The sequence below is a fragment of the Thermobia domestica genome, unplaced genomic scaffold, assembly GCF_964235325.1.
Source record: "Thermobia domestica unplaced genomic scaffold, izTheDome1.hap1.1 HAP1_SCAFFOLD_1705, whole genome shotgun sequence".
NCBI lineage: Eukaryota > Metazoa > Arthropoda > Insecta > Zygentoma > Lepismatidae > Thermobia > Thermobia domestica.
The window spans coordinates 2,408-29,225 of record NW_027657415.1 but is presented as its reverse complement, the minus strand read 5'-3'; the positions used below and the strand labels follow the sequence as shown (position 1 = coordinate 29,225).

At 36.3% G+C, this 26,818-nt stretch overlaps 2 protein-coding genes across 2 annotated transcripts; one reads left to right on the top strand and one right to left on the bottom strand.

Moving 5' to 3' along the window:
- Nucleotides 1–2,808: 2,808 nt before the first annotated feature.
- On the top strand, nucleotides 2,809–3,183 carry LOC145678011 (uncharacterized). The gene has a single exon (XM_081748201.1). The coding sequence runs from the start codon at nucleotides 2,809–2,811 to the stop codon at nucleotides 3,181–3,183; it is 375 nt and encodes a 124-aa protein (XP_081604327.1).
- A 2,732-nt stretch (nucleotides 3,184–5,915) lies between these two features.
- LOC145678010 (prolyl 3-hydroxylase 1-like) lies at nucleotides 5,916–26,076 on the bottom strand. The gene is made up of 4 exons (XM_081748200.1): nucleotides 25,894–26,076; nucleotides 16,714–16,857; nucleotides 7,875–8,055; nucleotides 5,916–5,953 (listed from the first exon to the last, which is right to left on the bottom strand). Exons 1-4 carry the CDS (start codon nucleotides 26,074–26,076, stop codon nucleotides 5,916–5,918), a joined length of 546 nt encoding a protein of 181 aa, XP_081604326.1.
- Nucleotides 26,077–26,818: the final 742 nt, after the last annotated feature.

Genomic DNA, 26,818 nt, shown 5'->3' with positions numbered 1-26,818 from the left:
TAGACAATAAGTGTAATGATCTGAAATGAATACAAAAATAAATTATTTTGTTTAATAAGTGTAAAGTGATTTGTCAAGTAATTTGTGAAGTTATTTTGGTCTTGGAGAACTGAAGTATTATACAATTATACAAGTATTTTTGAATTATATACTACCGTCACAGTGTCATTCAAGAAATCTGTAACACTACACTTAAAGTTTCAACTGATTTTATGACCACGATTTTATTTCATTTGCAGCATAGTTATTATGATATTGTAACCATCCCTTATTCTATTAACCAAAGAAAACGTCTACTGTATCATAAAATGTCTGATGACTTTATTCAACACGATTTTACCTGAGCTCTGTGAGAAAATAAATTCATATATCTAAGACATCATACTTCACGGTAACATCTATTTATAAGTGTGGAGTATTGTATCTGGCAACATTGTGAAAAGTTTAAAAACATTTGACTGTAATGATCCGTAGTAGTTCTACAGAAGGAAGAGAAAGGGGGAAGTCATTGTACTGGTAATATTTGTAATTTTGAAGACATTCAGTCAATTTGTATGGTTTTGGTCTCGTTTGTGGAATTATATAGTAATGTGTGACATTTGATAAAAAAACAGACAAAGGATACAAAGTTGTGTTTCGATTCTTAAACACACATTGCTTTTATAGACTGTTACATTCTGGCACACCAGCGTGAGGCGCGAAAAAAGGAAGAATCATGGATAAATTAGTAAAGGCTAGGAAATCTGTGAAGATATCGTTCTCAAAGGCTGATAATAGCTTGTGGCTGAATGTGAAAAGGACAGTGTAAATGTGGAAAATGTCAAGCTATATTTTACGAAGTTGGAGAGACTTATAACCGAATTGTCAACCTATGATGAAAATATACTTGAATTGTTGCTTAGTGATACAATCAAAAAAAGTGAAGTACGTTACATGGAAGAGTACAACAACGTGGAAAGTTGCCGGGAAATGTTCGACGAAGCGCGTGTAAAACATGAGAATATTTTGAAAATAGTAGCTGCTTCTATCAGTTCAGGTGGTCATACAGGTAAAAGGAAACTTAAATGACCGAAAATTGAGTTGAAAACTTTCAGTGGGGAAATAAATGAGTGGATAAGTTTCTGGAGTCAGTTTAAACGAATTCACAACGATGATGAAATCGAGAAAGAGGACAAGTTCCAACACCTGCTACAAGCAATTAGTACCGGTAACAGAGCATGGGACGTAGTGAACGGTTATCCACCCACAGCCGATAATTACGATAAAGCTATAGAAAGTTTATGCAATCGTTTTGGTAGGGAAGAATTGTTGATAGAGTACTACATACGTGAACTGTTAGGACTTGTTATACAGAATGTTTCGAATGACAAAAATAAGTTAAAATTGTATTCCTTATATGATAAACTTGAGTCATGTTTACGAGCGCTGGAATCAATAGGTATGACAAGTGAAAAATATTCAGCTATGTTATTCCCCTTGGTAGAATTTTGTTTGCCTGATGCAATTCTGAGGGTTTGGTTAAGGCATACAGTGACTGCCAGTGTAAGTGATAGTAATGCAAATACGTATAGTGAGAAACTCAAACAGTTGTTACAGTTTCTGAGAAATGAAGTGGAGGGAGGAGGACTGATTGCGTTAGCTCAAGCAGGATTTAAAGTGAAAGAAACTTCCGTGATGAATTTTAAAAAGAATAAAGAAGAAAAAAGGGTGTTACTGTTAATAATCTGTTTTCTGGACAAAATCAGATAAAAGAGGACAAACTGTGTTTTCTGTGAGGCGTATCATTTACTACAAAAGTGTGAAAAGACCAAAATATGAACCTGGAAGAGAAAAAAAAAAAAAAAACTGTTAATGCAGCGAAAGTGTTGTTTTCGGTGTTTTGAAACCTCAAAAACACACTGCCAAGAACTGTACGTTTAATGTTGTTTATTTTTTGTGTAAGGGAAATCATTTTTCGGTTTTAATTTCGGAAAAATTAGAAAACAAAACAAAACAAAATTCAGAACAACATAACATAACGCTAACGAATCAAAATGGCAGGGATGAGTTTCTCCTACAAACACTTAAGTTAAAATTGAAAACAAACGGGAAAGAATGTGTAGTGCGTGCACTTTATGACAGTGGTTCACAGAGATCATATGTCTCTAAGCGAGTAGTGGAAGTACTGGGTTGTCAACCAATATGTACTGAAACTTTAGAACTTAGTTTGTTTGGTGGTGTCAAAACACAAAAGGAGTCCCTTAACAAATATAGTATAATTGCAGCTGATGTTAATGATAATCATTCGTGTAGGATGGAAGTTTTAGAGAAACTAGTGATTTGCGGTGAGATACCTTCTCTTAAACGTGAACCTTGGTTAAAAGAAATGAAGAAGAGAAAAATTTGGCTGTCTGATTTAGATAGTACGGGAAAAATCGAACTGTTAATCGATGTGGATATGGCTAATGAATTTTTAACAGTAGATATGTTCAAGTTAGAGTCAGGACTCTTTGCAGTTAGAACAGTGTTTGGGTGGACGATAATGGGTAAGCTACCGTCGAAAAGATGTTATGGTGTGTCTGCCAATGTTGTGATCTCTTTGTTGACTATCAGTGACCGTATTGCGGATTTGTGGAAATTAGATAAGTTAGGCATCACTGACCCAATAGAAGTTCATACTCAGAATGAAAACCATGAAGTAATTTTAAGACATTTTGAAGAAACTTTGTTTGTGAATTCAGATATTGTTACGAAGACAAATTGCCGTGGAAGGAAGAACCTGTGGAACTACATGACAAGAATGAAATAGCTGAAAAGAGATGTGTGAGGATGACCGAGAAGCTGTGGCATGAAGGAAGGTACGAAGACTATGATAACGTCTTTCGAAACTTGTTGGAAAACGGAATCGTAGAAGTAGTACCGGAGAAGGAGTTGGATAATCGAAGTTACTATTTACCACATAGGGCAGTAATAAAAGATAGTTCCACTACCCCAATCAGACCAGTTTTTGATGCGTCTTCGAAAACAAAGGGCGCATATTTATTGAATGACTGTTTAGAGAAGGGTCCAAATTTAATTGAAGAAATTCCGGCACTTATGCATAGGTTTAGAGAGAAAAAGATTGGGATTATATCGGACATTAGAAAAGCTTTCCTGCAAATTTCGGTAAATAAAAACGGTCGTGATTATTTAAGATTTCTTTGATGGGAGAATTTTGACGAAAGGAAGTTTAAAACTTTTAGACACACGCGAGTTTTCTTTGATGTGAATTGTAGCCCCTTTCTACTGGGAGCCGTACTTAATTACCATTTAGAAAATGCTCCTCGTGAATATGAAGAAATAGCTAGTAAATTGAAACAATCTCTTTATGTCGATAATAGTGTCACGTCAGCTGACAATGAAGACGAAATGTTTGCTTTGATCGAAAAATCAGACACTGCTCAGTGAAGGTAAATTCGATTTACGAGGATGGGTATATGGTGATTCTTCTATAGGTAGTAATGATTTTTACACTCCAGTTCTAGGTATGTTATGGGACACATGTACAGACACTTTAATGTGTGATACGAAGAATTTAGGCAGAGTAGAAGAACCAGTGTCAAAACGAGTTATTTTATCTACTGTAGGTTATTTGACCCTCTAGGATTTCTGCCACCAGTGACGTTGATACCAAAATTGCTACTTCAAGAAAGCTGGGAAGATAACAACTGTGGGACACACCAGAAATTTCCAGGAAATTCGACAGGTGGTATAAAGAATTGGCGATGTCGGCCGAAATAAAGATTCCTAGACAGTTTGCACAAGATGTTACGAGAAGTTCTTGGACGTTACATGTTTTTTGTGATTCTAGTAAAAATGCATATGCATCTGTCGTGTTTTTTGAGAAGTGAATGCAATGGAGAAGTTAATGTGCAGTTGTTATTCAGCAAAGCACGTGTTGCGCCATTGAAAAAGACGACTATTCCGCGTTTAGAATTAATGGCCTGTTGTATCGGAGTTAGATTTGCGGTGTCTTTAATTGAGAGTTTAAATTTAGACATTCCTGTATTCTATTGGACAGTTTCTTTGGTGGCACTTTACTGGATAAAAAATGATGAACCTTGGGGAGTGTTTGTAATGAATAGAGTAAACGAAATTCGAGCTCTCTCCGATGTAAAGTGTTTGAGACATGTACCAGGAAATTTGAACGCAGCTGACCTACCCTCAAAAGGCTGCAATGCTGCAGCGTTACTGAAGAGTAAATCGTGGGAAGGACCTAACTGGTTACGGCAGACGAAAGAATTCTGGCCGAAAACTGATATAAATTCAAATGAGCTTGAAGTAAATAATGAAAAACGGAAAACAGTTGGTTCATTAAGTCTTGTTTTTTATGCAATATTTTTCAAATTATGAGAAGTTAATACGTATGGTTGTATGGATCTTTCGTTTTATCAATAATTGTCGTTCAAAGGAAAGTGAAAGGTTAACGGGTGAGATATTGGTATTTGAAATAGAATAAGCTGAGAAGGTTATAATGCGAACTATTCAGAAAGAATGTTTTGTTAGTGAACCAGATCGTTTGAAACAATTGTGTACTTTTGTTGATGGTGAAGTTTTGATTAGGTTAAAGACTAAAATTGCACGTAGACTCTATGAAGATGATTTTCGGAGTCCTATTGTATTACCATCTGAGCATGAAGTTGTGAAGATGTTGATATTGAAGGAACATTTGAAATCCTCTCATACTGGAGTTCAAGTATTTTGACAAAGTTGCGTGAAAGGTTTTGGATTCTTCGTGGGAGAAAAACTAAAAGTTCTGTTGTTCGACGATGTGTTAAATGTAAAAGGTACAATGCAAAAAAAAAAAAAAAAAAAAAATTAATGTTATACCAGCTTCCTTACCAGAAGACAGAGTTAAAGATGCATTAGTTTTTGAAATAACCGGAGTGGATTTAGCTGGGCCTCTCTTCCTTCAAGATGGGAAGATATGTTGGATTGTCTTGTTTACTTGTGCCGTTTATCGTGCAGTGCATTTAGAACTGGTACTGTCTTTATCAACCTCTAGTTTTTTGTCAGCTTTTAGGAGATTTATTGATAGGCTCGGAAGGCCGAAAGTCATTTATTCTGATAATGGAACGAATTTTGTCGGTGCAGACACTCTCTTTAAGTTAATCGACTGGGAACAAATTTCTTTGTACTCATCAGTAGAAAGAATTTAGTGGAAATTCATTCCACCTACCGCTGCCTGGTGGGAGCGAATTATACAAATGATCAAGAAGCTTATTCGTAAAACGTTGGGCAGAGCGTCTTTAAGTTATGAAGAATTGAGTGCAGTGTTTGTAACATAGAAGCAGTTATCAATGCACGTCCGTTGACCTATTTTTCAGAAGATTCAAACGATCTCCCACCCATTACTCCAGCTATGTTTTTACAAGATAATTTGGAGATAGAAGTACCTGATCTAGATCATACAGAGACCGTTGATAAGTCAAAAATATTTCGAAGATTGCAGCACATAAGAACACAATTGAGAGATAGATTTCGTAGTGAGTATTTAAGCCAGTTAGTACTGAAGCAAACCGGAAAGAAAACTTGTCGAGAAATAAAAGAAGGAGACGTTGTACTCGTTGGAAGTGACAATAAGAAAAGACTAGACTGCCCTTTAGGAAAAGTTGCAAAGGTGTTCCCTGGGAAGGATGACGTTGTAAGAGAAGCTAGGATTAAGACTGAGAGTGGAGAAATTATAAGACCTGTTCAGCGGTTGTACCCCTTAGAAGTGAGTTTTGTTCAAACCGAAGAGGGTGTTGTGCAAGTGAAAGATGAAAAGGAATGTCCGTCTAAAAGCTTCAATTTAGGTAAAGTTGAAGAAAAGGGTGAACGTGTTGTCACAACAAGAAAGGGTCGAAAGGTGAAGATACCTGTACGGTACTTAGTGTGATTTTGTTTTGATTTATTTGTCATAAATCAAAAGGTGGAAGGATGGGGAGTTTTGTATCTGGCAACATTGTGAAAAGTTTAAAAACATTTGACTGTAATGATCCGTAGTAGTTCTGCAGAAGGTAAAGAAAGGGAAAAATCATTGTACCGGTAATATTTGTAATTTTGACGACATTCAGTCAATTTGTATGGTTTTGGTCTCGTTTGTGGAATTATATAGTAATGTGTGACGTTTGATAAAAAAATAGACAAAGGATAGAAAGTTGTGTTTTAATTCTTAAACACAAATTGCTTTTATAGACTGTTACAATAAATTTCCATATACAAAACCGATCGACCTTTACTGAAGTACACCGAAATTGACTGCTGATCAAGTTCTTGCAATCTATGGAGACTGTCAGTATTGACACATACACCAAAGCCATGAAGAACATCCGTCGTACATTATAGAACAAGATTGCTGACAAATCTATGAGCCCTGTTTTCGATATTTGATCTTGCACTGGGAGATTTTTATATATTGAGTTCACTAAGCAATAAATGTTCTTGGATGAATATTCTCAACGAAAGATCCAACTACTTTCGCAATTTTTTTCGATAACTATTAAACATTTACTTGCATTCTTGTATCATTGTCACCTCTGGTGCTAGGGGTCCCGGGTTCGATCCCAGCCCCCGCCAAGTGAACTTTGTGGTGGACAAACACCGTGTGTGTGGGTTTTCTCAGGGTTCTCCCGTTTCCTCCCACTTTCTTCATTCCACCATTTCATTCATTACTCATCATCACCGTCTCCTTTAGCCTAACCGGCATAACCGTGGGACGTAAAACTCAAAGATTTCTTGTATCATTGTTTCTGTTGCCCGTTTCCAAAAAGGTTCTCTTGTCCATTTTACACAATTGTCAGCACGTTTTTATTATTATTATAATTTTTACACCTGAAAATAAGCAAAATATCTTATGTAAAACGTAAAGTGGTATCTCAACGTATCAAATGGAATAAATCAGCCGAAATTAGATATTAACAAATCAAAAACCAGGAAAAAAAACACTCAAAAATAAAATAAAATAAAATAAAATAAAATAAAAATAAAAATAAAAATAAAAATAAAAATAAAAATAAAAATAAAAATAAAAATAAAAAATAAAAATAAAAAGGACAAGAGTTGTTTTTGAATTGAGCGACTCATTTGACTGATCTAAATATTTTCGGCACCGGAATTGTTTTAAAAGATCATGTTGTCTCGATATTACAATCTATAGTGATCGCAAGTTGTGAAACTTTACCTAGATCTACCGATCTCACCACCAAATAGAACGCGGGACTGTTTCGATTGTTAACCCCTATTAATGAAATTTTGCCAGTGTCGTCTCTCGCGCTACATGGAGAATAAAATCTCCTGATGGCATAGCGTTGTCGAATGTCCGCTAAGTTTTATTTTGTCAATTGTTTTATATTTTATTTGTTGTTATTTTTATCGTTTAATACGAATAACTGTTAGCAGTTACAATTATTTGCAGAGATGTTACTTTCTGTCACTCTTTCGCCATGTTTACAAAGGTTGGCAACATTGTTGGTGAACTTCTGTTATTTGACGTTTTCTCTAGTGTGTGTTCGGGATGTAGCTCCACGAATTACACCAAAATCTTTCGATGTATATGTTCATTTACATCAATCTTTCATTTGCAAAATCTTTTGAGTTCAAACTTCACGAGTCTTTGCGGTCACTATAGTAACACAAAAAGTTTGCTCCCGGTCGAGATATCCCGATCGAGAAGAGATTAATGTGTAGATCCGAGGACCTGTCTGTTGCAGGTTCGAACGCCGATTATGGCCTTTGTGTTAAGCGTTATACTTTTGAAATTCATTACAGTATTATCTTTTAATTCTGATCGTCTTTTTTCCTTTCTTTTTTTTTAACCATAAAGGGCAGAACTTGGAGACATAAAATACAATACAATGCAAAGAACTTCCTCTTACTCGCAACAGATGAAGTGAAGTCTGGAAGCCATCCTTGGTCAAAAGGTTTTTCGCAATACACTCTACATTCTTCTTCAGTCTTCAAATAATCTTCAAGAGATTCTTCAATAAAATTGATAACAGCCTTGTAATCTTCACGGCTATAGGCATCAGATCCATGTACGTAAAGAGAAACATAGTTCTGAAAAAAAAAAAAAAAAAAAAAAAAAACAGAGAAATAAATAAATATATACCCACAGGTTTAGATACCTGAACATTCACAGATACAAAATATACAAGTAAGTTGCTTTCTCTGATCTTATTAACATTAATCACTACAGCTAACAATGCAATTCTGTCAGCTAATGGAGGGAGATTATTGAAGATGGTTGCTTTTTCAACAGCGAGCTCCTATATATTTATGATATCTTAAGTTATGTCCAGTACTTTAATTATTTTTCATTGTCAGTTGCACGAGCCGAACCACCTGATTTGAGCACTGCAAAACGACCGCTTTGACCTCATCATCGTCGTCGTAGTGCTGACCACCCAGATGGTTCTTCAAATGCAGGAACAAACGGTAGTCACTATGCGTTAGACCGGGACTGTACGAAGAGTGTTCAAGTTGTTCCCAGCCAAATGATGCGATGAGATTTTGAGTTGCGGGGTTTGGACGGGCATTGTCATGAAGCAAAACGATCCCCTTACTCAGCATACCATGCATTTTGTTTTGGATTGAACGGTGCAGTTTTTGTAAGATCTCACAGTACGTCGTACAATTTATTGTCACCACGAGACAAAAAAAAAAAACAAAAAAAAAAGCAACCTCCTTGCTGTCCCAAAACATAGTACACATGTACATTCCATTTCCTGTACATGATTTCTGGGGTGAAATGGTTTTCCTACACTTCTATCTTTGGTGATGTTGAAAGCTGCCATTCCATGGATTGTTGTTTCGATTCCATGTTTCGTCGCCTGTGATAATTGTGCTTAAACATAATCACCCTTGTCATTGTACTGCTCAGGAAAATCAACGCACTGGCTAAACGTTTGGTTTTGTGCACCTCAGTCAACATTTTCGGCTCCCAGCGTGAGCACAACTTTCGATAATTTAAGCACTGAGTCACAGTTTCATAGAGAACACTTCTTGAAACTTAAGGAAACTTATCAGATAACGACGAAATCGTAAACCGTCTGTTCTCTTTCATTTTTACTCAACTTTCTGCAGCTAGTCTTCATTGATGAAAGGTGGTCACCCACTTAGTTCCTCCTCATGAACATTTGTGCGGCCACCTTTAATAGCTCTAACCCATTTCCGTACCATTCCACCACTTATATCTTTTCCATACACTTCACTAAACTGGCGATGAATTTCAGCCGGTTTCACCCCCTTAGCACCAAGAAAACGAATCACAGCACGAATTTTATGGTCGGCAGGATTCTCAATCGACGGACGCATTTTAACTATTCACAAACAAACGTAAACACAGTCGAGTGTTTCCGTAATGGTTGTGGCTTACCAACACACGTAGATATACAGCGCCCATTTACGGGATGCCGATCGCAGCGCTGCAGCAGCCGAATTTGAAAACATACTTAAAAAACCTACCTCGTAGCTTACAACACTGGGGTTCATTTACCTTCTGTTAAGTATTGTGTCATTATTCTCGTTTCTCTATTTACACAAAAATAAACAACTTTCTCGGAGTCTCTGTTTAGAGTAATAGAATCACAATTATCACACCGATAAAATCGTTCTTTTATTATACGTTTTCAAATGAAAAGATTTTTAACAATCAAAATTAAACGAACGGCTTTGTTCGTTTCAATAACCCAAATTTTATTTACTATACTAGGGTGAATGGTGATCTCAGTAATTAAAAGTAATAATTCCCTTTACCTCAAGGTATAGGAAATAGGAATTAATAATTTAGTAGTTATACCGAGTGCATCAAAAGTCCGGGGCCATAAGCTACCCTTGTAGTTGGTTTCCAGAACGCACCCATGGGTTCGGACTCCCCAAAATACTTCCTAACTCAACATACATTTATAGACTTTGTTTAAAAAAAAAAAAACAAAAACAAAAAAAAACTATACTTGTTTAGCAGAGAAATGACGGATGTAGCATAAATATTTTATTTTATGCTTCACCGGTACTCTTTATCTTCTAAAAAAATACAATCGAGTTCTTATCATTTTTTTTTAAATATAAGTGAAAGTATTTTACAATTACTTATCGGGTACAGAGTAATAGCGGTTCGATACTACATAGACGTAGTAGCTTTTAGTATTGGATCACCCTTCCCAACAAAAAATTTGTGGGTACGCGCCTGGTGGTTTTCAATCTAAAATAGTATTTTTTTTTCTAATTGCACCAGGCGTTCGGGCTTCACACTGGTAAAGCGCCCTATGTGAAAAAAAACAAAAAACGTTGTCAGTTCAACAGGATGTTCACTAGGGCCGTCATCAACAATACTGCATTGTTATAAAACAGATTTGGGGTTTTGTGGGTCGCTTTACGTAAGTTCCTCGTGTCATTCTTGCGTCCCTTACAATTCGTTCGAACAGATTGCTGAATTGGAAATGTTACTCTCTCATAGGGCCCTTATATGTATAGTGGGGTTGCAAAAATACATAATTTCAGATTGAAAACTATCTATTTCCAACAACTTTCCTCTCTTTCCATTTGCTCGTATCTTTACTCGTAACGGAGTGGCCTATGACCCCGAACTTTTAATACACCCGATATATATATTTACATATATATGTAGCTACCTTTTGGTAAGTCTAAATTGTATCTTAAGTACGAGACAAGACGAGAGAAGGTACCTAGTACAGTATATAGTAACTGATTAAAATGCTAGGTTTATATATTTGTCTCCAAAGAAAAGTTTGTCTCCAATCCTTTCGACAATGAGATCTTGAAAACCAGGGACGTAGGGAGAGTTCTGAGTTTGGGGAGGCATATTTGCAAATGACATTTTATATATATATATATATATATATATATATATATATATATATATATATATATATATATATATATATATATATATATAGATAGATAGATAGATAGATAGATAGATAGATATAGATACATATATATAGATATAGATAGATAGATACATATATATAGATAGGTAGATAGTGTGTTTCAAAGCAACACCGACAACGTTTGGGAGGTAATTCCTGACGCCAAGATAGGACAAAAAGTATAGACCAACCTGGGTGCGCAAATGCTTCCTTTATAGGCACCCGAAAACAATATTAAAAAAAAAAAAAAAAAAAAAAACTGTAAAGGTCCATAGCTCCGAAACTATGAGACCTACCACAGTCGGGTCAAGACTTCACTTAGAAACTAATATGTGCCCTATCCAAGTTTCACAATCCTCCGGTACTTCCACAACAATTTTTGTAGAGGTAGTTGGTGAGTACTTCAAGTTATATGTAAGTTGCCAAACTCCCTCTATGTAAGTTGTTTCGTGAGTACCTGAGGATTCTGAAACATGTACTTTTGGATAGTGAAATACTACCCGATAGTGTATCTCTTCGGAATACTAACGGAAACCAGAAAACCTTTCATAATACTATTATCTCGCTTTTCTCTGCTCTTTGGTTGATTAAAACATTCTACATCATTTTGTGTGTCATACTCCAATGCTTCAGTATAGAGACCCAATGAATTTTCTTCTCTTCTAAGTTCTTTTATGGCTCCAACAACCGAACAAATAGGTAGCTGGGCTTCTGCTAGGATAATATCTTCTCCTTGTAGAAAATTATTCAGGCCACTAATAATTCCCATAATCTTGCTAAAAACAATCAAGCATGAAACAGTTGCGAATGATTTTAGTTTGTTCGCAATACAATCAGCTTCAGTAGTCTTCTTAGCATCCTTACCCTCTAATGCAGAGATTATAGCTCCATAATTCTTTTTCACAGCGTTCAGTGAACAAATACCAGTATGTGAAGACCAACGAATGTCTGAAAGACCAGGTATACTGGATTAATCCAAACCTAACGCTGTCTGATCTTGCTTTATCGTCTATAAGCTTTTACACAGAGAAATAATTATGTAAAGTCTGCAATAAATAAAAGAAAGGTAGTTGCTTTTCAAACGAACACACTTTTACAATTATTAAATATTATTAAATTTAACTGGTGCACAATGCAATGGATATACAGTGCGAGGGGATGAGACTTCCGAAATAACTTTTGCACACCACCTATGTGGCCTCTCATAACGCTCGCCTCATCGTAAGCTTGCCCAATGCATTTTGAGTCCTCATTAACACATACATAAGCCAAAGTTTCGATAATTGTTTTCGATATGTATTCAGCATTTATCTCAAATTTCAAAAAGTGCTCTACCGTTTTAGAATTTTTCACATATCTCACGCAAACACTAAGTTGTTCAGAAACACTAATATATCGTGTTTCATTAACTATAACACTGAACTTCCCAGCGGCATTCAGTTCACTTACAATGACACTGATGATTTCCTCACCGCAGCATAAGATATCTTCATTTTGAATTTCTGGGGACAAATAAGTGGTATTCCCTGGCGCTGCATATTCTTTAAAAACAAAAGGGTCAAAACGTCGTAACAACTCGAATATTTGCTAGAAATTCTCTTTATTTAAACTGTTGTCATCTTCATCTTTGCCTCGTAAAACCAATCCCTGTCGAACTAAATGGATCACAATCGCCACTATACGTTTTAAGCACTCACGACTGGCAGTTTTTACTTTTCTAGATGCGTGGTTTTGTAGATAAAAAATCTCTCCAGTTTCTTTGGACCTCTGAAAACAAGTTATTCACATGAATGTTTTGTTGTGAGGTACTAGCAACTTCCTTAGCTTCTTCCTTATCAACAGTGTCAGAATGAATATTTTCCTCAGCAACAACATGCACCTTATCAGGTTCGCTGCAGGTACTCGTCAAGTGTTTCTCAGTTTTTCCATGTGAAATAAAAAATCCTGATTTTATAAACCTCTCCATATTTAACTTAATTTCAAGAACACATACATAGCAAACTTAACACTGCGCACTCCACATTCAGTAAGAAAATAGACTCTTTCCCGCTCAGCCTGTTGCCAGCGCCTATACATACTGTATAGGGGCCTAAATAGTTTCTCATCTGTTTAGCCAGAATCGTTGTTAAACATAATAAATATACGAAAGTAAATCTACACTCAATACCTTCTAGTAAAACAATTAAAATATAAAATACTATATTGCAAAACTCAGCAATGGGGGAGAGGGGTCCTCGTAGCCTTTGAGTCGAATCGACCTTTCAGTTTTGTTTTAGTTGGTTATAGAAAGTGCATTCGTTCAGATTTTTAGCCCTTAGCATCTCAAGGTGACTATAAGGCTGGAATCACTCTAAGGGCTAGAAGAACCCCCAAATGTTAACGAAAATGACGCCCAGGCCCCAAAGTTACTGATCTTATACTCTTATTACCATTCACTTAACGTTTAAGAAATAGCCTATAAATGGATTTTTTTTTTAAAAAATAACCTTTTCTTAGAAGTACGAATCATTTCAGTTTACTGTGGATATTTTTTTTCATTTATTGTCGGATTTAAAAAAAAATAACCTAATTTTAAATAAATATTTGGGGGGCCAAGCCAAGATTTGGGGAGGCCGGTGCCCCCTTGTGCCCCCCCCTTAGCTACGTCCCTGTTGAAAACCACAAATGCTAGAAACGTGCCGTTTCCGCTGGTCGATTCAAAATTCTGTGTAGATTGTCCAGTTCTAATCGATTTTTTTTAAATTGCGGCCGTTATTTCTTTATTACACTTTTTAGGGATACACTGGAAGTGTTGAATTAAAAAAAAAATCATATCCTACGAGTTATACATTCCAACACCGCATTGTTGTACATCGGGATTGCATATCTATCAGGTGTTTGTTTCATAGCCAAATGATAATGAAAAACTAAGGATAACCATTTCTCCAGTCTAAGATGAATCTTTATTGTTTGGAGTGTTTTTGCCCAATGAATACCATATGTTACTGACATTATAATTAATTGTGTGTGTGTAATGTATTTGCTTATTACATACTGGATCCAAGAAGAAAGAAAACACTGATCATATATGAATTAGAAACTTTAATTGGAAGTAGGCTCAATCTTGCAAACGGTGCGAGAAAATGAAATGAAATCTTTGAGTTTTACGTCCCACGGTTATGCCGGTTAGGCTAAAGGAGACGGTGATGATGAGTAATGAATGAAGATGGTGGAATGAAGAAAGTGGGAAGAAACGGGAGAACCCCGAGAAAACCCACGCACACGGTGTTTGTCCACCACAAAATTCACTTGGCGGGAGCTGGGATTGAACCCGGGACCCCAAGCACCAGAGGTGAACGCTCTACCACTGAGCCACCGCCGCCCTAAAAACGGTACGAGATATTAACAAAACAATCGAAAAAATCTCTCCTTTATGGTATTCCTTGCCGAATTTTATCAAGACGCCTTTCACTTGTGTCTGTAAAGGGACAGGCACAAATGTGAGGAATGACAAGGAAGTTCATGCTCATATGTGAATGATGCGCTGTGTAGAGATCGCAGGTTCACCTAGTTGTATTGTAAAATGTTTCCATTTCATAAAAGATTTTTCTTAGATGATGTCCATTTCTCCGTCTCTCATATCATCGATAGTTTACAATCAAGAATTCCACTTTAGAGCTCAACATTCACGGAAAGGACAAAATTATATTTACAGCTGCTGAATAAAAAGAAATATTTCATTAGATATTACTGTCTAAGCAGCAAGAGCTCATCACGGCGATGAAAGGCTACTTTTATGTCTCAAGTGCAGAAAAAAAGAGCTGAGTAATTTTCTAACTATGGAAAAGCCAGAATTATTAGTTAAAACATAAAAGTTATATATTGTAAGCACAGTTGAACTATGTTGACGCCAGCAATTATTGGCCTTGTGGAACCAAATCGTATTGAAAGAATTGTCTTGAATCTTGAGCTTCATTTAATGGGACATCACAAGTAAATGTCAGGTGTTCATTATTCGACATTGTGACAAAAAAAAAAAAAAAAATACTTATTAAGGATGAAACTGAATTCCAACAAACTAGAATGCCAAAACAAAATAAAAAAAAAAAACTTTTAAGAGTACATTTACTATCTTGTGTGTGTGTGTGTGTGTGTTGAGAGGAAAGAGCCAAAAATAAAATTACCTCCAATGGGGAAATATCACCCTTAAGATAAGTGTAAAGGTTCGACTATTACCAGTAGATGGCGGCACATTTCTTCTACCTTTCAAATGTATTTTGTAAGGAACGACCGTGGTCACAATAATTCAGTCAAACTCAAGAGAGAAGGATATTCGGACTTTGTCCAAAGACAACTTGGATATATATTCAGAGGACAATTCGAGCCAATTTTAATTTGTTGGGAGCATTTAATTTTACTCTTCAGGAACATGCTCCCAACAATGAAACTCTGTCAACAATGAAAGAAACAAGATTTTAAAAAATCCACAGGCAATTTTCCAATCATTGGTTCAATTTGCTTTGATTTTGACTGAATAGCACCCCTCCTACCAGAATGCATTGGAAAGATACAGAAAATATGCTGCTATCTGTTGGTGATTAGAGTTACTTTAAACGCAGTTCCTTCACGTATGTTTCTTCTATACAGTATACGAAATTATTTTATGATAATCCTCTCAATGAACAGCTACGTTTTAAAGATAATCTATGAATTTAATAATGACATGTCTTAGCAACGGAACTAGAATCAGAATATCATTGTATTTCCATATGTTAAAGAATGTATTTGAAAAACTCTATATATGCCATGATAAAAACAAACCAAGCATAACATATTTAAGCACATACACCGGGAACATAAAAATTTCGAGGCCATAGACCAACTCCGTCATAAGTGTAGATAAAAGAAAATGGAAAGAGAGGATTTTTTTCCAATCCCACCAGTTGTTTGGTCTTCATACTGGTACGGCACTCTATGTAAAATGAAAATGCAATATTTCCAGTTTAGCACTGTGTTGGAACGGAACGCAAGGACACGGAAAAATACCCCTAGTAGCAAAGACAACTTACGAACCGCTTGCTGTAAGCTTGTGTTGCAAGTCTGCCAAACTTGCATCCGGCTCCATGCCGCAAGATGGATTCCAGTAACGAAGTTACATGAAGGCAACCTTGAATTCAGTGTTCCATTCAAGCTTGACGCATGTATTTTACAAGTAATGTCAATAGCCAATGAACGGCCAGTGATCCTATGAGGCTCAGCAAAGGGTCTAAAGCATCGCTTGCAAATACAACAAAAAGCCGATTGTATGAAAGCACACGTTGAAAGTGCAAGCGTAGAAAGCCAAAAGCCAAGCACGCGCCAACTGCTACTAGGGATTATGGGGAACGTGGACATTGTTATGTGAAGAAACCTATAATTTTGGATCCGTTTCCAACAATGCTGTATTGTTGGTATGGTGAGAGTGCAATTAAACAACCTGATGAACTAGAAATGTTACTTTTTTTCATTTAACATAGTGTGCCTTATGACTATGAAGTTTAAAAGACCGTGCGACTGGAAAGAGTCATTCCACCATTTTAAACTGAAAACTACCTATGTCGAACAGCTTTTCTCTCTTTCCATGTTTTCGTTTCTTTACTCATAATAGACTTGGCTTATGGTGCCGGACTCTTGATACACCCTAAACAACATATGCGTTTAAACCAATATAAGTGAAGAAAACAAAAACTTAAGTTACTTACTATAACAAATTCTACAGATTAAAAAAAAATAAATAAATAAACACTCATTAGCACAAATTAACGAACGTACTTAGCAGTACCTAAATGACAGAAATAGCCATACTTACTGGAGCTTCATGGTTCACTATTTCCTCCATGCTTACTTCTGGCAATGTCGAATAAAACTTTAAGTTTGACAGCATAACCTTATGGTTCGGATTTCCCACTAAATAGGTAAATGCAGCAGACGCAGCCTGTTGTAATTTATTTTTCTGTAATGAAAGTACAAAAATGAAATTTCATTTAGAAGGCACATTAATACTGATTGCAAGAAGTCAATTTTATATGAAGAACTTATGGTAGAAATTGCTGATACGGGACAGAATAATGTTCAATTGAAATACATACGGTTTTGAACGAATATTCAATATCCTTTTAAAAATACCTAATTATCACGTCAAAAGTATTCTTTATCGTCTATTTCTGATTACTCCTCTTCCTCCTCGACCTTCTTATTATATAAACATGGTTAGTGTACGTGCCTTTGGCACAGGAGACCCGTGTTTGATTCTCAGTGTGAGCCCATGTGGTTTCGATTACACGTTAAAACGCAGATCCACGTCTCACATAGCCTCGGCGTTGAATGGGGCGCTAAACTCCAAATAATTCTTTTCTTCCTCCTCTTTCAACTACTACTACTACTACTACTACTACCACCACTACTACTACTACTACTACTACTACTAATAATAATAATAATAATCAGGGCCCGGATCTTGTTGACAAGTCAACTTTTTACTGTTACGCATAGGACGAGGCGTGTTCAAATAAAAACGTTATCCGTCAACTCAAGGTTCTAAAGGTATATTTTTTTAGGGTCAACTTTTGGTCACTTTTTGAAGTTTTGAAGTTTTAGGTCATTTTTTAATATTTTAAGGTAACTTTCAGGTCACTTATGGTCTTTTTTAGTCTTTTTTCATCTACATATGGAAATTTTCAAATGTTTACAAATTCGAAAAATACAAAATAGTTTATCTCTTTTCCTGCTTTCTGACTATCCAGATGGAAAACTGCATTCCTAAAAACCTAATGAACACTAAGCTGTAGCTGGTTGACGAGGGGTAGGGGGTTGCTAGGTGGCCAAAGAGATGATTTTGGGTTGTTGACCACAAAGGATGTGATCACGTGAGTAACTAAAAATGAATTAGAAGACGTACAAAGATTTCAAACAGGGTTTTTTCTATTATTCTCGTGTATACAGTCTACACTTGCGAAATTCTATTCTTTAAGTGTGCTTCCTAGTTTCAATTCGGGAGTGAATTGGCACTTTATGTATAATATCATACAATGGACTGTAACTAACTGAAACAAAACTTTTGAAAATGAGTGACAAATGGTAATTAAAATCCAATAGATATTGAAAAAATGTCGGTTTAACAAAGTAAACTTTTTTTTAAAAAAACGCAAATTTTAAAGTCAATTTTTGTGAATTTTAGGGTCATTTTACAGAAATTTTAGTGTCATTTTATAGGTCACTTTTTAGAAAATTTTAGGTCAACAAGATCCGGGCCCTGATAATAATAATAGTAATAATAATAATAATAATAATAATAATAATAATAATAATAATAATAATAATAATAATAATAATAATTACTATTTTTTCTTCTTAACAAGACATGACACGCATGATTCATGATGCTACTTTTCTTCCTTGATATATGTTACAAACAATAAAAGCTAAACGAATTTCTAGTTGAAATGTCTCTATCATCCTAAGGAACTTAGAAATTTAAAGCTTATTGACAATACTTCAATATATTGTACGAAGTAACTTCAGAGAGTTTTCTTTTTGAATACGTTCATTTTACTTTATTTACTTATTTATTGAATTTAACGTTCAGGGATTATACACCGATGTTAAGGAGACGGCAATTACGAGATGGATGATAACAGTGGAATGAAACGGGGAAGGAAAGAAGTGGGAAGAAACGGGAAAGGCCTGAGAAAAGCCACGCACATGGTGTTTGTCCCACAAGGTTCACTTGGAGCGGGATTGGAACGAACCCGGACCCCACGCGCATCGTTGAATGCGAAGTTGAACGTTCTACCACTAAGCCATCACGGCCATTTATAAAATAATGGACGTTAAAATATTTTATATTACAATTATTTCAATGTAGTTTATTTTTTCCGGTAGCTACATGGTTTTATCAACATTTCTAAGGCTCATGCAATGAATTTATTACTCTTTTCAGCTGCTTCATGGCGTTGACTATACAATCTCCACAGAGAAGCTTGCGCTACTAACGCCCTTATGATTGGGCTTTGTTGACTTTCTAAAGCCATGTTCATGTCTCTGAAGGCGATATTTAAATCAAAATACTGTATCTGGTATTTGTAAACTGTTGAATGACAAATACCTTATTATTAACATGACCATTATTACCTTTTCACCCTAAAAATTGTATGATTTTACCACTTGGTCTGTACCAGTTGTCCACGAGATGAGACGAGACAAAAACAATTCTCGAGAGAAAACATTAGCCAAGACGAGAAATAATATTTTTTTGTCTCGTTTCGTAAATTTGTGCTTTATTTTTTTCTTAATTTCCCCTAGAAGTTATCAGAATTCTTCCGCGTCACAACAGGCATGCGAAGGGTTTGATATGATATGATTAACATTTAAAACATATTTATTATTGGAGTATATTGTGTAATGATTTGTGTATTTTCAAGCGTTGATATAAATGCTCTTATCATATTCGCAAATCTCTGGTTGCCAAATTATGGGTCATCGAAGTTGGCTTTGAGAGTTACTAAAAGTTTCGCAAAAATGCTATTTAGAACAAAAATATCTTGTAAATAGTGTGTGTACAACAAAACTCAGTGAAGGAGAATTTCTTCCGCAATAGGAAAACTTATCATAGTCTTATTTTATTAGTGACCAATATCATGCACTTTTAGAAACTACCTCGTATTTTATTAGGTTTACATCATCTATGAGATTTTGTCATTAAGAAATCGTACATTCACTTTTATAAGTACTGTAAAATGGATCCTGTCTTGCATCGTTTAGCCTAATCCTCATTTCGCCTAACCAATTACCTCACAGTTATGATACATACATGACAAGACTTGTGTCCGCCATTTTAGGTAAAATAAAGATCCTTGTTTTGCCTAAATCTTCGTTTCCCCTAAAATGACGGACAATAAAAAAATCGGAAATGAGGAAAATTACGATCTTCTTGATTTTCTCGAAGCTCAACTTTTAATTTGCTTTCTCGCCAATCGGAATGTGAAAATACACAATACAAACAATGTAGTATCACACCTATAAGCGGGCAATTACAAAAAAGAACAGCTATTGATGTAGCTTTAGCATATTTGCTACATGAATGAATGAAATATCACACATGAAAAGCGCCACACTCACTGAGGCCCCATTTGATGGCCTGTGGCGTCCCCATCTGTATTTTGAGCCAAAGTGAAACTTTTAATATTGGTGTTTACTTCATATGAATTAATCAGCCTGATCATGAAATTAAAATTTCCATTAGACCCCCGTAAGTATCCCATTTGAGGATGCCTGAAGTTTCAGTGTGAATGTTCATATAAAAAAATAATGTCACCTATATCTACAGTGTCCAATCAAAGTGAAATAACCTCAGCTGGAAAGAGAATGACCATCAACAACAACATCATGTAATGTAACCTTTGTTGTAGTGTCTCCCATAGGACATGAGAGGGGTGGGTCGGTTGGGGATAAGAAGTAGAGTAGTGGAAAACTGCAACATTTGAATAAAAAGTACATTTCATCCATGAAATGAAAGAAAATATATTGCAAACGGAAAGTAATTTACATGTAAGAAGTACAAGTATTTCAATGTGTGAAACAAATAAGGATGAAAGGAACATTATAGTACGTACTTCAGTTCTTGTCACTGTTTTCATTTATGACCACACAGATGTTGTCGTAATCGAATATTTTGCTTAATATTTGTGCTGATTTTGGGATCCTCGATAAATATTTCCCATAACTTAGGTAATAATGGCTGCAACATGGGAGCAGGAGCCAATTGTTCGCAAAACATTTGCACAGTCGCAACAATACCAAATGATACTTTTGTAACCAGTGGCGTAGCGATAGGGTAGTCAGGGTAGGCATTGCTTACGGTCGCAGGGTCTTTCGGTATATTGGAGGGCGCTCCAGATTTTTAATAAAAGAAGCAAATTATATAAATGGAGCCCCAAGTTTATGCGCGGTCTTCATTTTCGAACATGGCAAGAATAAAAATTCCTGCTCACTTCGCTCGAAGTTTATTACATTTGTGTATTAAATTATTGGCATTACTGTAAACTCGTCGAGGTTATAGCACTGTGTGATTAAGAAATTAATCCTCTTGTATTAATACGATATCAATTCTATATTATATGTTCTGAGCTTACTAACTTTAAATAAAATTCCCCTGCGCTACACGCTCTTAGCGATAATGACAAATTCTATGATCTATAAGATCTGGATTAAAACGAGCTAAAAAGTGTTGCCATGTTTATGAGTCACATCACAATTGCCAGATAGCGTGGCTACACAGAACCAAGGGTCGGGCAAACCAGGCAACTGTCCGGGGCACCAAGGTCAGGGGACGTCCAAACGAGGACCCAAAATAAATTTACGAACATATTTTCTATTACTGTAATGTAAAATATAAGCCAGGATTAGATATGGGAAAGGGGCGTCAAAAATACGCCTTTTCTTCATTTCCCACAGTTCGAAATTGTAGAAATCTTCCTTGGATTTTATTATATGGACGTACACTGTGTAGAAAATTAAGAAAATTTAATAATAAAGTCCCATTAAAAAATGAGATTGACATTAAGAAGTACAGAGGGTAAGGTCACGATGGAGCAGCAATAATGAGACGTAGTACTTCCGGCTTGCAAACCGGGTTCAAAAACATGCCAAGAATGCCATATATGTTCACTGCACAGCACATGATCTGAACCTCGTGTTATCCGAAGCTGCAGAAGTTAACATAGAAGCTGTTAATTTCTTTGCCATTCTACAAGATATATGTAACTGCTTTGGTAGCAGCGGGAAACGCCAGAAGGCTTTACAAGACTGTATTCCCAAAGATACATCCCCAGTAAATAAACACTGAAGAAACTCTCTCAAACACACTCAGATTCAAGTCATAATGCTGTGCTCGCACTAAGATAGAGGTATGCGGATGTTATGAAATGTACAGGGTTATTCAAAAAGAAAGAACAGATTTCAAACATTTATTTCTTCCAAACTACAAAAGATAGAAACATGATTCGATTTCGAACGTTACTTGATTAAGAAAAGTTTACAATTTAAACAGCCAGGATAGAAGTTCCAATCACGGCCGCATTGGCGCTGTTGTCTGTTGTTTGTCTGTAGTGAAATAGCGGCGTCACCACAGAAGAAGTATTTTGTGTGCTAGTGTGAAGTATTTTGGCAAAACTTAAGTCCATTGTTGCAGTTCAGCGAGCATTTTGCCGTTAATTTAATAAACAACCACCGCATCATAAGCAAATTTACGAGTGTCATCGAAAATTCGTAGAAGATCGTTGCATCTGCAAAGGGAAAAGCACGGGACGTCCACGCACATCGAACGAGAATGTAGAGCGTATTCGTACACTTTACGAAAGGAGCCCAAAGAAATCCACATCACGAGCAAGCAAAGAACTTAACATTCCTCAACCAACGGTATGGCGAGTTCTAAAACTTCGTCTGCACATGAAGCCATACAAACTGCAGTTATTGCAAGCATTGCATCCTGACGACCACAACAAAAGGTACGAATTTTGCATTAGCCACAGTTTTGACATTTGTCGTGTAACACACGGTGCTCATATTGAATGCACACCATAATTACTAACAATAAATTGTAAACTTTTCTTAATCAAGTAACGTTCGAATCATGTTTCTATCTTTTGTAGTTTGGAAGAAATAAATGTTTGAAATCTGTTCTTTATTTTTGAATAACCCTGTATTAATGTCATCTGCCTTACTTGAACAGAAAAAAAAAAACAACCGACTGAAGCAGCTCGTTATAAACGAAAAATGGAAAGGTTCGATTTCGTGGTAATGCTTAGGTTGCGGGGAAAAGTTCTAAGAATCATTAATGTTGTGTCAAAGAAGAAGCTGTAGAGCCCTAGTATTGCGTTTGTCAGTGTCAATGAAAACTGAAAAAAAAAAAAATGCTGTATAGTGGTGCATGATTTTAGAAAGAATTTGCTTTAAGTATTCGAGGAAGTCAGTGTTTGTGCGCACAAATTTGATGTTTTAGATAAGTTTTAAAGGAGAAAGTCAGTGCCGAAAATTTTTTTTGATGACTTGGCATAAACGCGATTTACTGACTCTGGCAAAGAATCCGAGATCAAAGTGCTATTGCGTATCCTCGATTCCGTAATAGTAAACATAAAGGTACACTTCGAAGAATGACGGAACTCTGTGAAAGATTTTCGTTCTTATGCCCGTCAATGTTATGAACCACTTCTAAAGAATGGGTCACCAAGCAGTCTTATGACTTTGCGCTTCTGTATTCAGACGATTTATCCAGTGACTTTCTACAAGAAGTGTTGACTTTTAGAGTCACTTTTCAAGACAAACTTTCAAATCTTTCAACCCATGAAGAGATTGTTCATTTTATTAACAAATCTGACCTCAGCTCAGCATTTCCAAATCTGATGGCTGCGCTTTGTTTATATGTAAGTTACAGTTACAGTTGCAACTGCTGAGCGATCATTCTCTAAGTTCAAATTAATCAAGAAATATCTTAGAAACAGTATGACCAAGGAACGTCTTTGAGGTGTGGTCATGCTGAGTATTGAGCAAAAAAGAGCTCATGAATTGGACATCTCTGATCTGGTAAAAGAATTTGCAGAAGGGAAAATGAGAAATAAATTTGTTTTGTATACAATTCGTAGATTTAAAAAAAAAACGAAAATAGAAAAAAATGCTGATAAGCGGTTTCACAAGGTTTATTATTTATTTTATAATTATGTAAAATCGCAACATACTATATATATATTCATTTGGAATCCTTATGGTAATACTGGTTGATACATTACTCTTTATTTACGTTACCACTGCAAAATAGTCCGAATTTTACATAAATAGGGGAGAGTGGGGTAAAAGCGGGAAGTCGGGTGCAAACCGGGCACCCCCCTTCTAGCCTCTGTATGCGCTGCGATCGTGCCGACAACGGACGAACTACGTTGCACCTTGACGAAGGAGCAGTGGCTATTACCAGAATGCAACAGACTCGCTGCTTCTGTTGCTGTAAAAAAAAATCAGTTTGAGTGGGCTTTGCTTACAATATTTGTAGAAAATTAGACGTATTCCTGTTCCTGCAAGAGTAAAGGTATGTAGCTGTTTTTGTACAACATTTAATTACCTTCAATATCATTCTAAGTAATTGTCTGTAGCGTTTTGTATAGTCAAATGACGCAATGTGTGATGAAAACTATACGTGCGGGGCAAAACCGAGTACTACCCGGTTTTGGCCCTTGGATTTTTAAAACATAGAAAGTCCATATAGGCCAAAATACTTTTATTTGACCATATTTGTTTACAATACAAAAGGTTACGAAACAAGATATATTAAACAATAATAGAAAATATTATTATTGTATATAAGCCTAATTATTATTGTAAAATATTCTTATTGTGTTATATTAATGTTTAATATCATACAATAATAATATTTCACAATAATAATCTTGCATTTTTTCCGCTCTTGTGAATTGGTGGGTTTGTTGGTTCCACTTTTAGGTTCTATGTCAGCACTGTGGATATATGAGACCCCTAACAGCACAATCATATAGCAGGCATATGCCTATCATGTTTCCTCAGGTACATGGGTATGTGTCCAGTATGTGCCTTATGTAACTCTGAGAGAGAAATCACATGGATGGCAAATGATAGTCACAGTATATGTCCGCCCCTCAGCACATGCCTGACATGCACCTGGGGAACGTGCCTAGTATGTTCCCCATGCCGTAAGCGTCAACGAACCTCAAAATTACACCCCCAAGATATGTTAAATCGCCTATATGCGTAAAACACTTTAAAAAAGCAAGTACCCGAGGTGGGCGCGAACCACCAACCTTTGGATTACAGCCGCGTACTCTACCGACTTGGCACGGAGGCGATGAAGATAATGTCGCTTGTAGAAGGATAAATTGTTGAGGACTTTTGAATTTTGCTAATCAGAATCCTTCTTTAACCGCATACGTTTGACGATAACCGTTTGGAATAAGATAAAATCTACTCGCCATGTAATTTTATAACAAAATAACAAGTGCCTATTTACTTTATTTCATGGTTCTTCCACATGCACTTTCAAATGATCGGCGACAGTTGCCATCAAATAAATTTGATGCGTTTGTTGCTTCTAGTACACAATCGCTTAGAAAAAGAAGCAGCAAATGCATCAAATGTGGGAGATGAATTTAGAACACCTAAATGTAGCATGCCTAGCACATCTTATGCTGTTAGAGTATCTAAAACAGTATGTTCTTAAAGGACGTACCTAGAAAATGACAGATATATGCCCCAAGTGACGACATAAAAACAAATGACTGTTAGAGTGCGAAACTGAGCCAGGTATATAAATGCTATATTTGTAGTACATAGTTGCAAATATCAATTCAATTAAGTGTAACAAGTACCTAAAACTGTATGTAGCTGAAGTACAAAAAATGAAGTGAAATCTTTGAGTTTTACGTTCCACGGTTGTGCCGGTTGGGCTAAAGGAGTCGGCGATGATGAGTAATGAATGAAACGGTGGAACGAAGAAAGTGGGAGGAAACGGGATAACCCCGAGAAAACCCACGCACATAGTGTTTGTCCACCACAAAGTTCACTTGGTGAGGGGTGGGATCGAACCCGGGACCCCAAGCACCAGAGGTAAACGCTCTACCACTGAGCCACCGCGGCCCCTTAGCTGAAGTACATACTTAGCACATGAATATCATATGTGCCAAGTGTCGGGTACCTAAAAAGTAGCTGGGACACCTAAATAGCACATGCCTAGTACATCCTGTCCTGTTAGGGACGGAGGTTCTACTGCTTAAAGTGACAACTCAGCCACTACTCGGGTTTGTATCCGAGGTGTGAAGCCCCCCAGCGGGATTTGAACCAAGAACGGAAGAAACCGCAGTGGAAGGTCCAAGGAATCCTCAAAGCCAGCGTCAAGACTCAACAAACAAGGAAGATTTAGCAGTAAGAGTCCCTAAAGGTCCTACATCAAGTGTTCCTATTGTGTCAACACTACCAAATCAACACTTTCTGAACCCGAACCTCTCAATTTACCCTGCTGTTCTAAGTCGTTGACGCCTAACTGTAAACATGTTCCCAAAGCATCATTCAGTATTTCACCCTCCGAACTGATGCCTCTCCCATACACTGAGAGAAAGACGCAGCCGAAAGAGGACAAGAGAAAATGAAAAACGGTCATTTTGGCGGGCTCCCCATACAAGCATCAACTTCAGACAGCATTAAAAGAAAAGAAAAAGAAAATGAAGGAAGGAAGAGCAAAGATGGAGAGAAGACAAATAAACGAATCAAAGAAAAGGCAACTTGTTAAAGATGCCAAAAAAGAACAACAGACAGAAAATAAGCATCCAAAAGAAGAGAAACCGAAGGAGCAAATGGGGAATGACTCCAGTGAAGAGGATGACACTACTGCGTGCATTTACTGCAATGAGCTTTACTTGGACTCCAAGGGTGGTGAGGGATGGATCCAATGCATCCAATGTCGTTGTTGGACCCATGAAAGCTGCTCTGGGTCCGAAGAGGAAGATTACTATTTTACTTGTGACTTGCGTCAATAGGCCTTCTATTAAAGCAAAAAAAGTAAAGGCAAAGACAATTAAATTTAACAGCTCATCAAGATGTGTTACTTTAGACTTATTCCTATATTTTACAACAATAGTTACCTTATGTCAAACAAACAAACAAGAAAGAAAAAAAAATTGTGGAAACCTTTAACATTATTATTTTCCCATAACAATACCATGTCTACCCGATTTTACCCCACTAGTGGGGCAATACCGAGCAAAATGGCTGCTTTTACAAAAACAGTACCTACAATTATAAAAATAATTAAATCACGTTTTTAATACTGTGGCTGCATTAACAGATAAGTAGTGTATACTTTTGCAAAATTTTGTTTCTTTGCGGTAAAAGCGGTGATTTTT

Coding starts and splice junctions, on each gene's coding strand:
- LOC145678011 (XM_081748201.1), top strand. CDS start 2,809: ATGACCGAGAAGCTGTGGCATGAAGGAAGGTACGAAGACTATGATAAC.
- LOC145678010 (XM_081748200.1), bottom strand. CDS start 26,076: ATGACCGTTTTTCATTTTCTCTTGTCCTCTTTCGGCTGCGTCTTTCTC. Junction 16,858..25,893: donor GTTCAGAAAGTGTTGATTTG/GTAGTGTTGACA, acceptor CTTTCATTACAG/AAAAATAAATTACAACAGGC. Junction 8,056..16,713: donor TAGTGAACCATGAAGCTCCA/GTAAGTATGGCT, acceptor TTTTTTTTTCAG/AACTATGTTTCTCTTTACGT.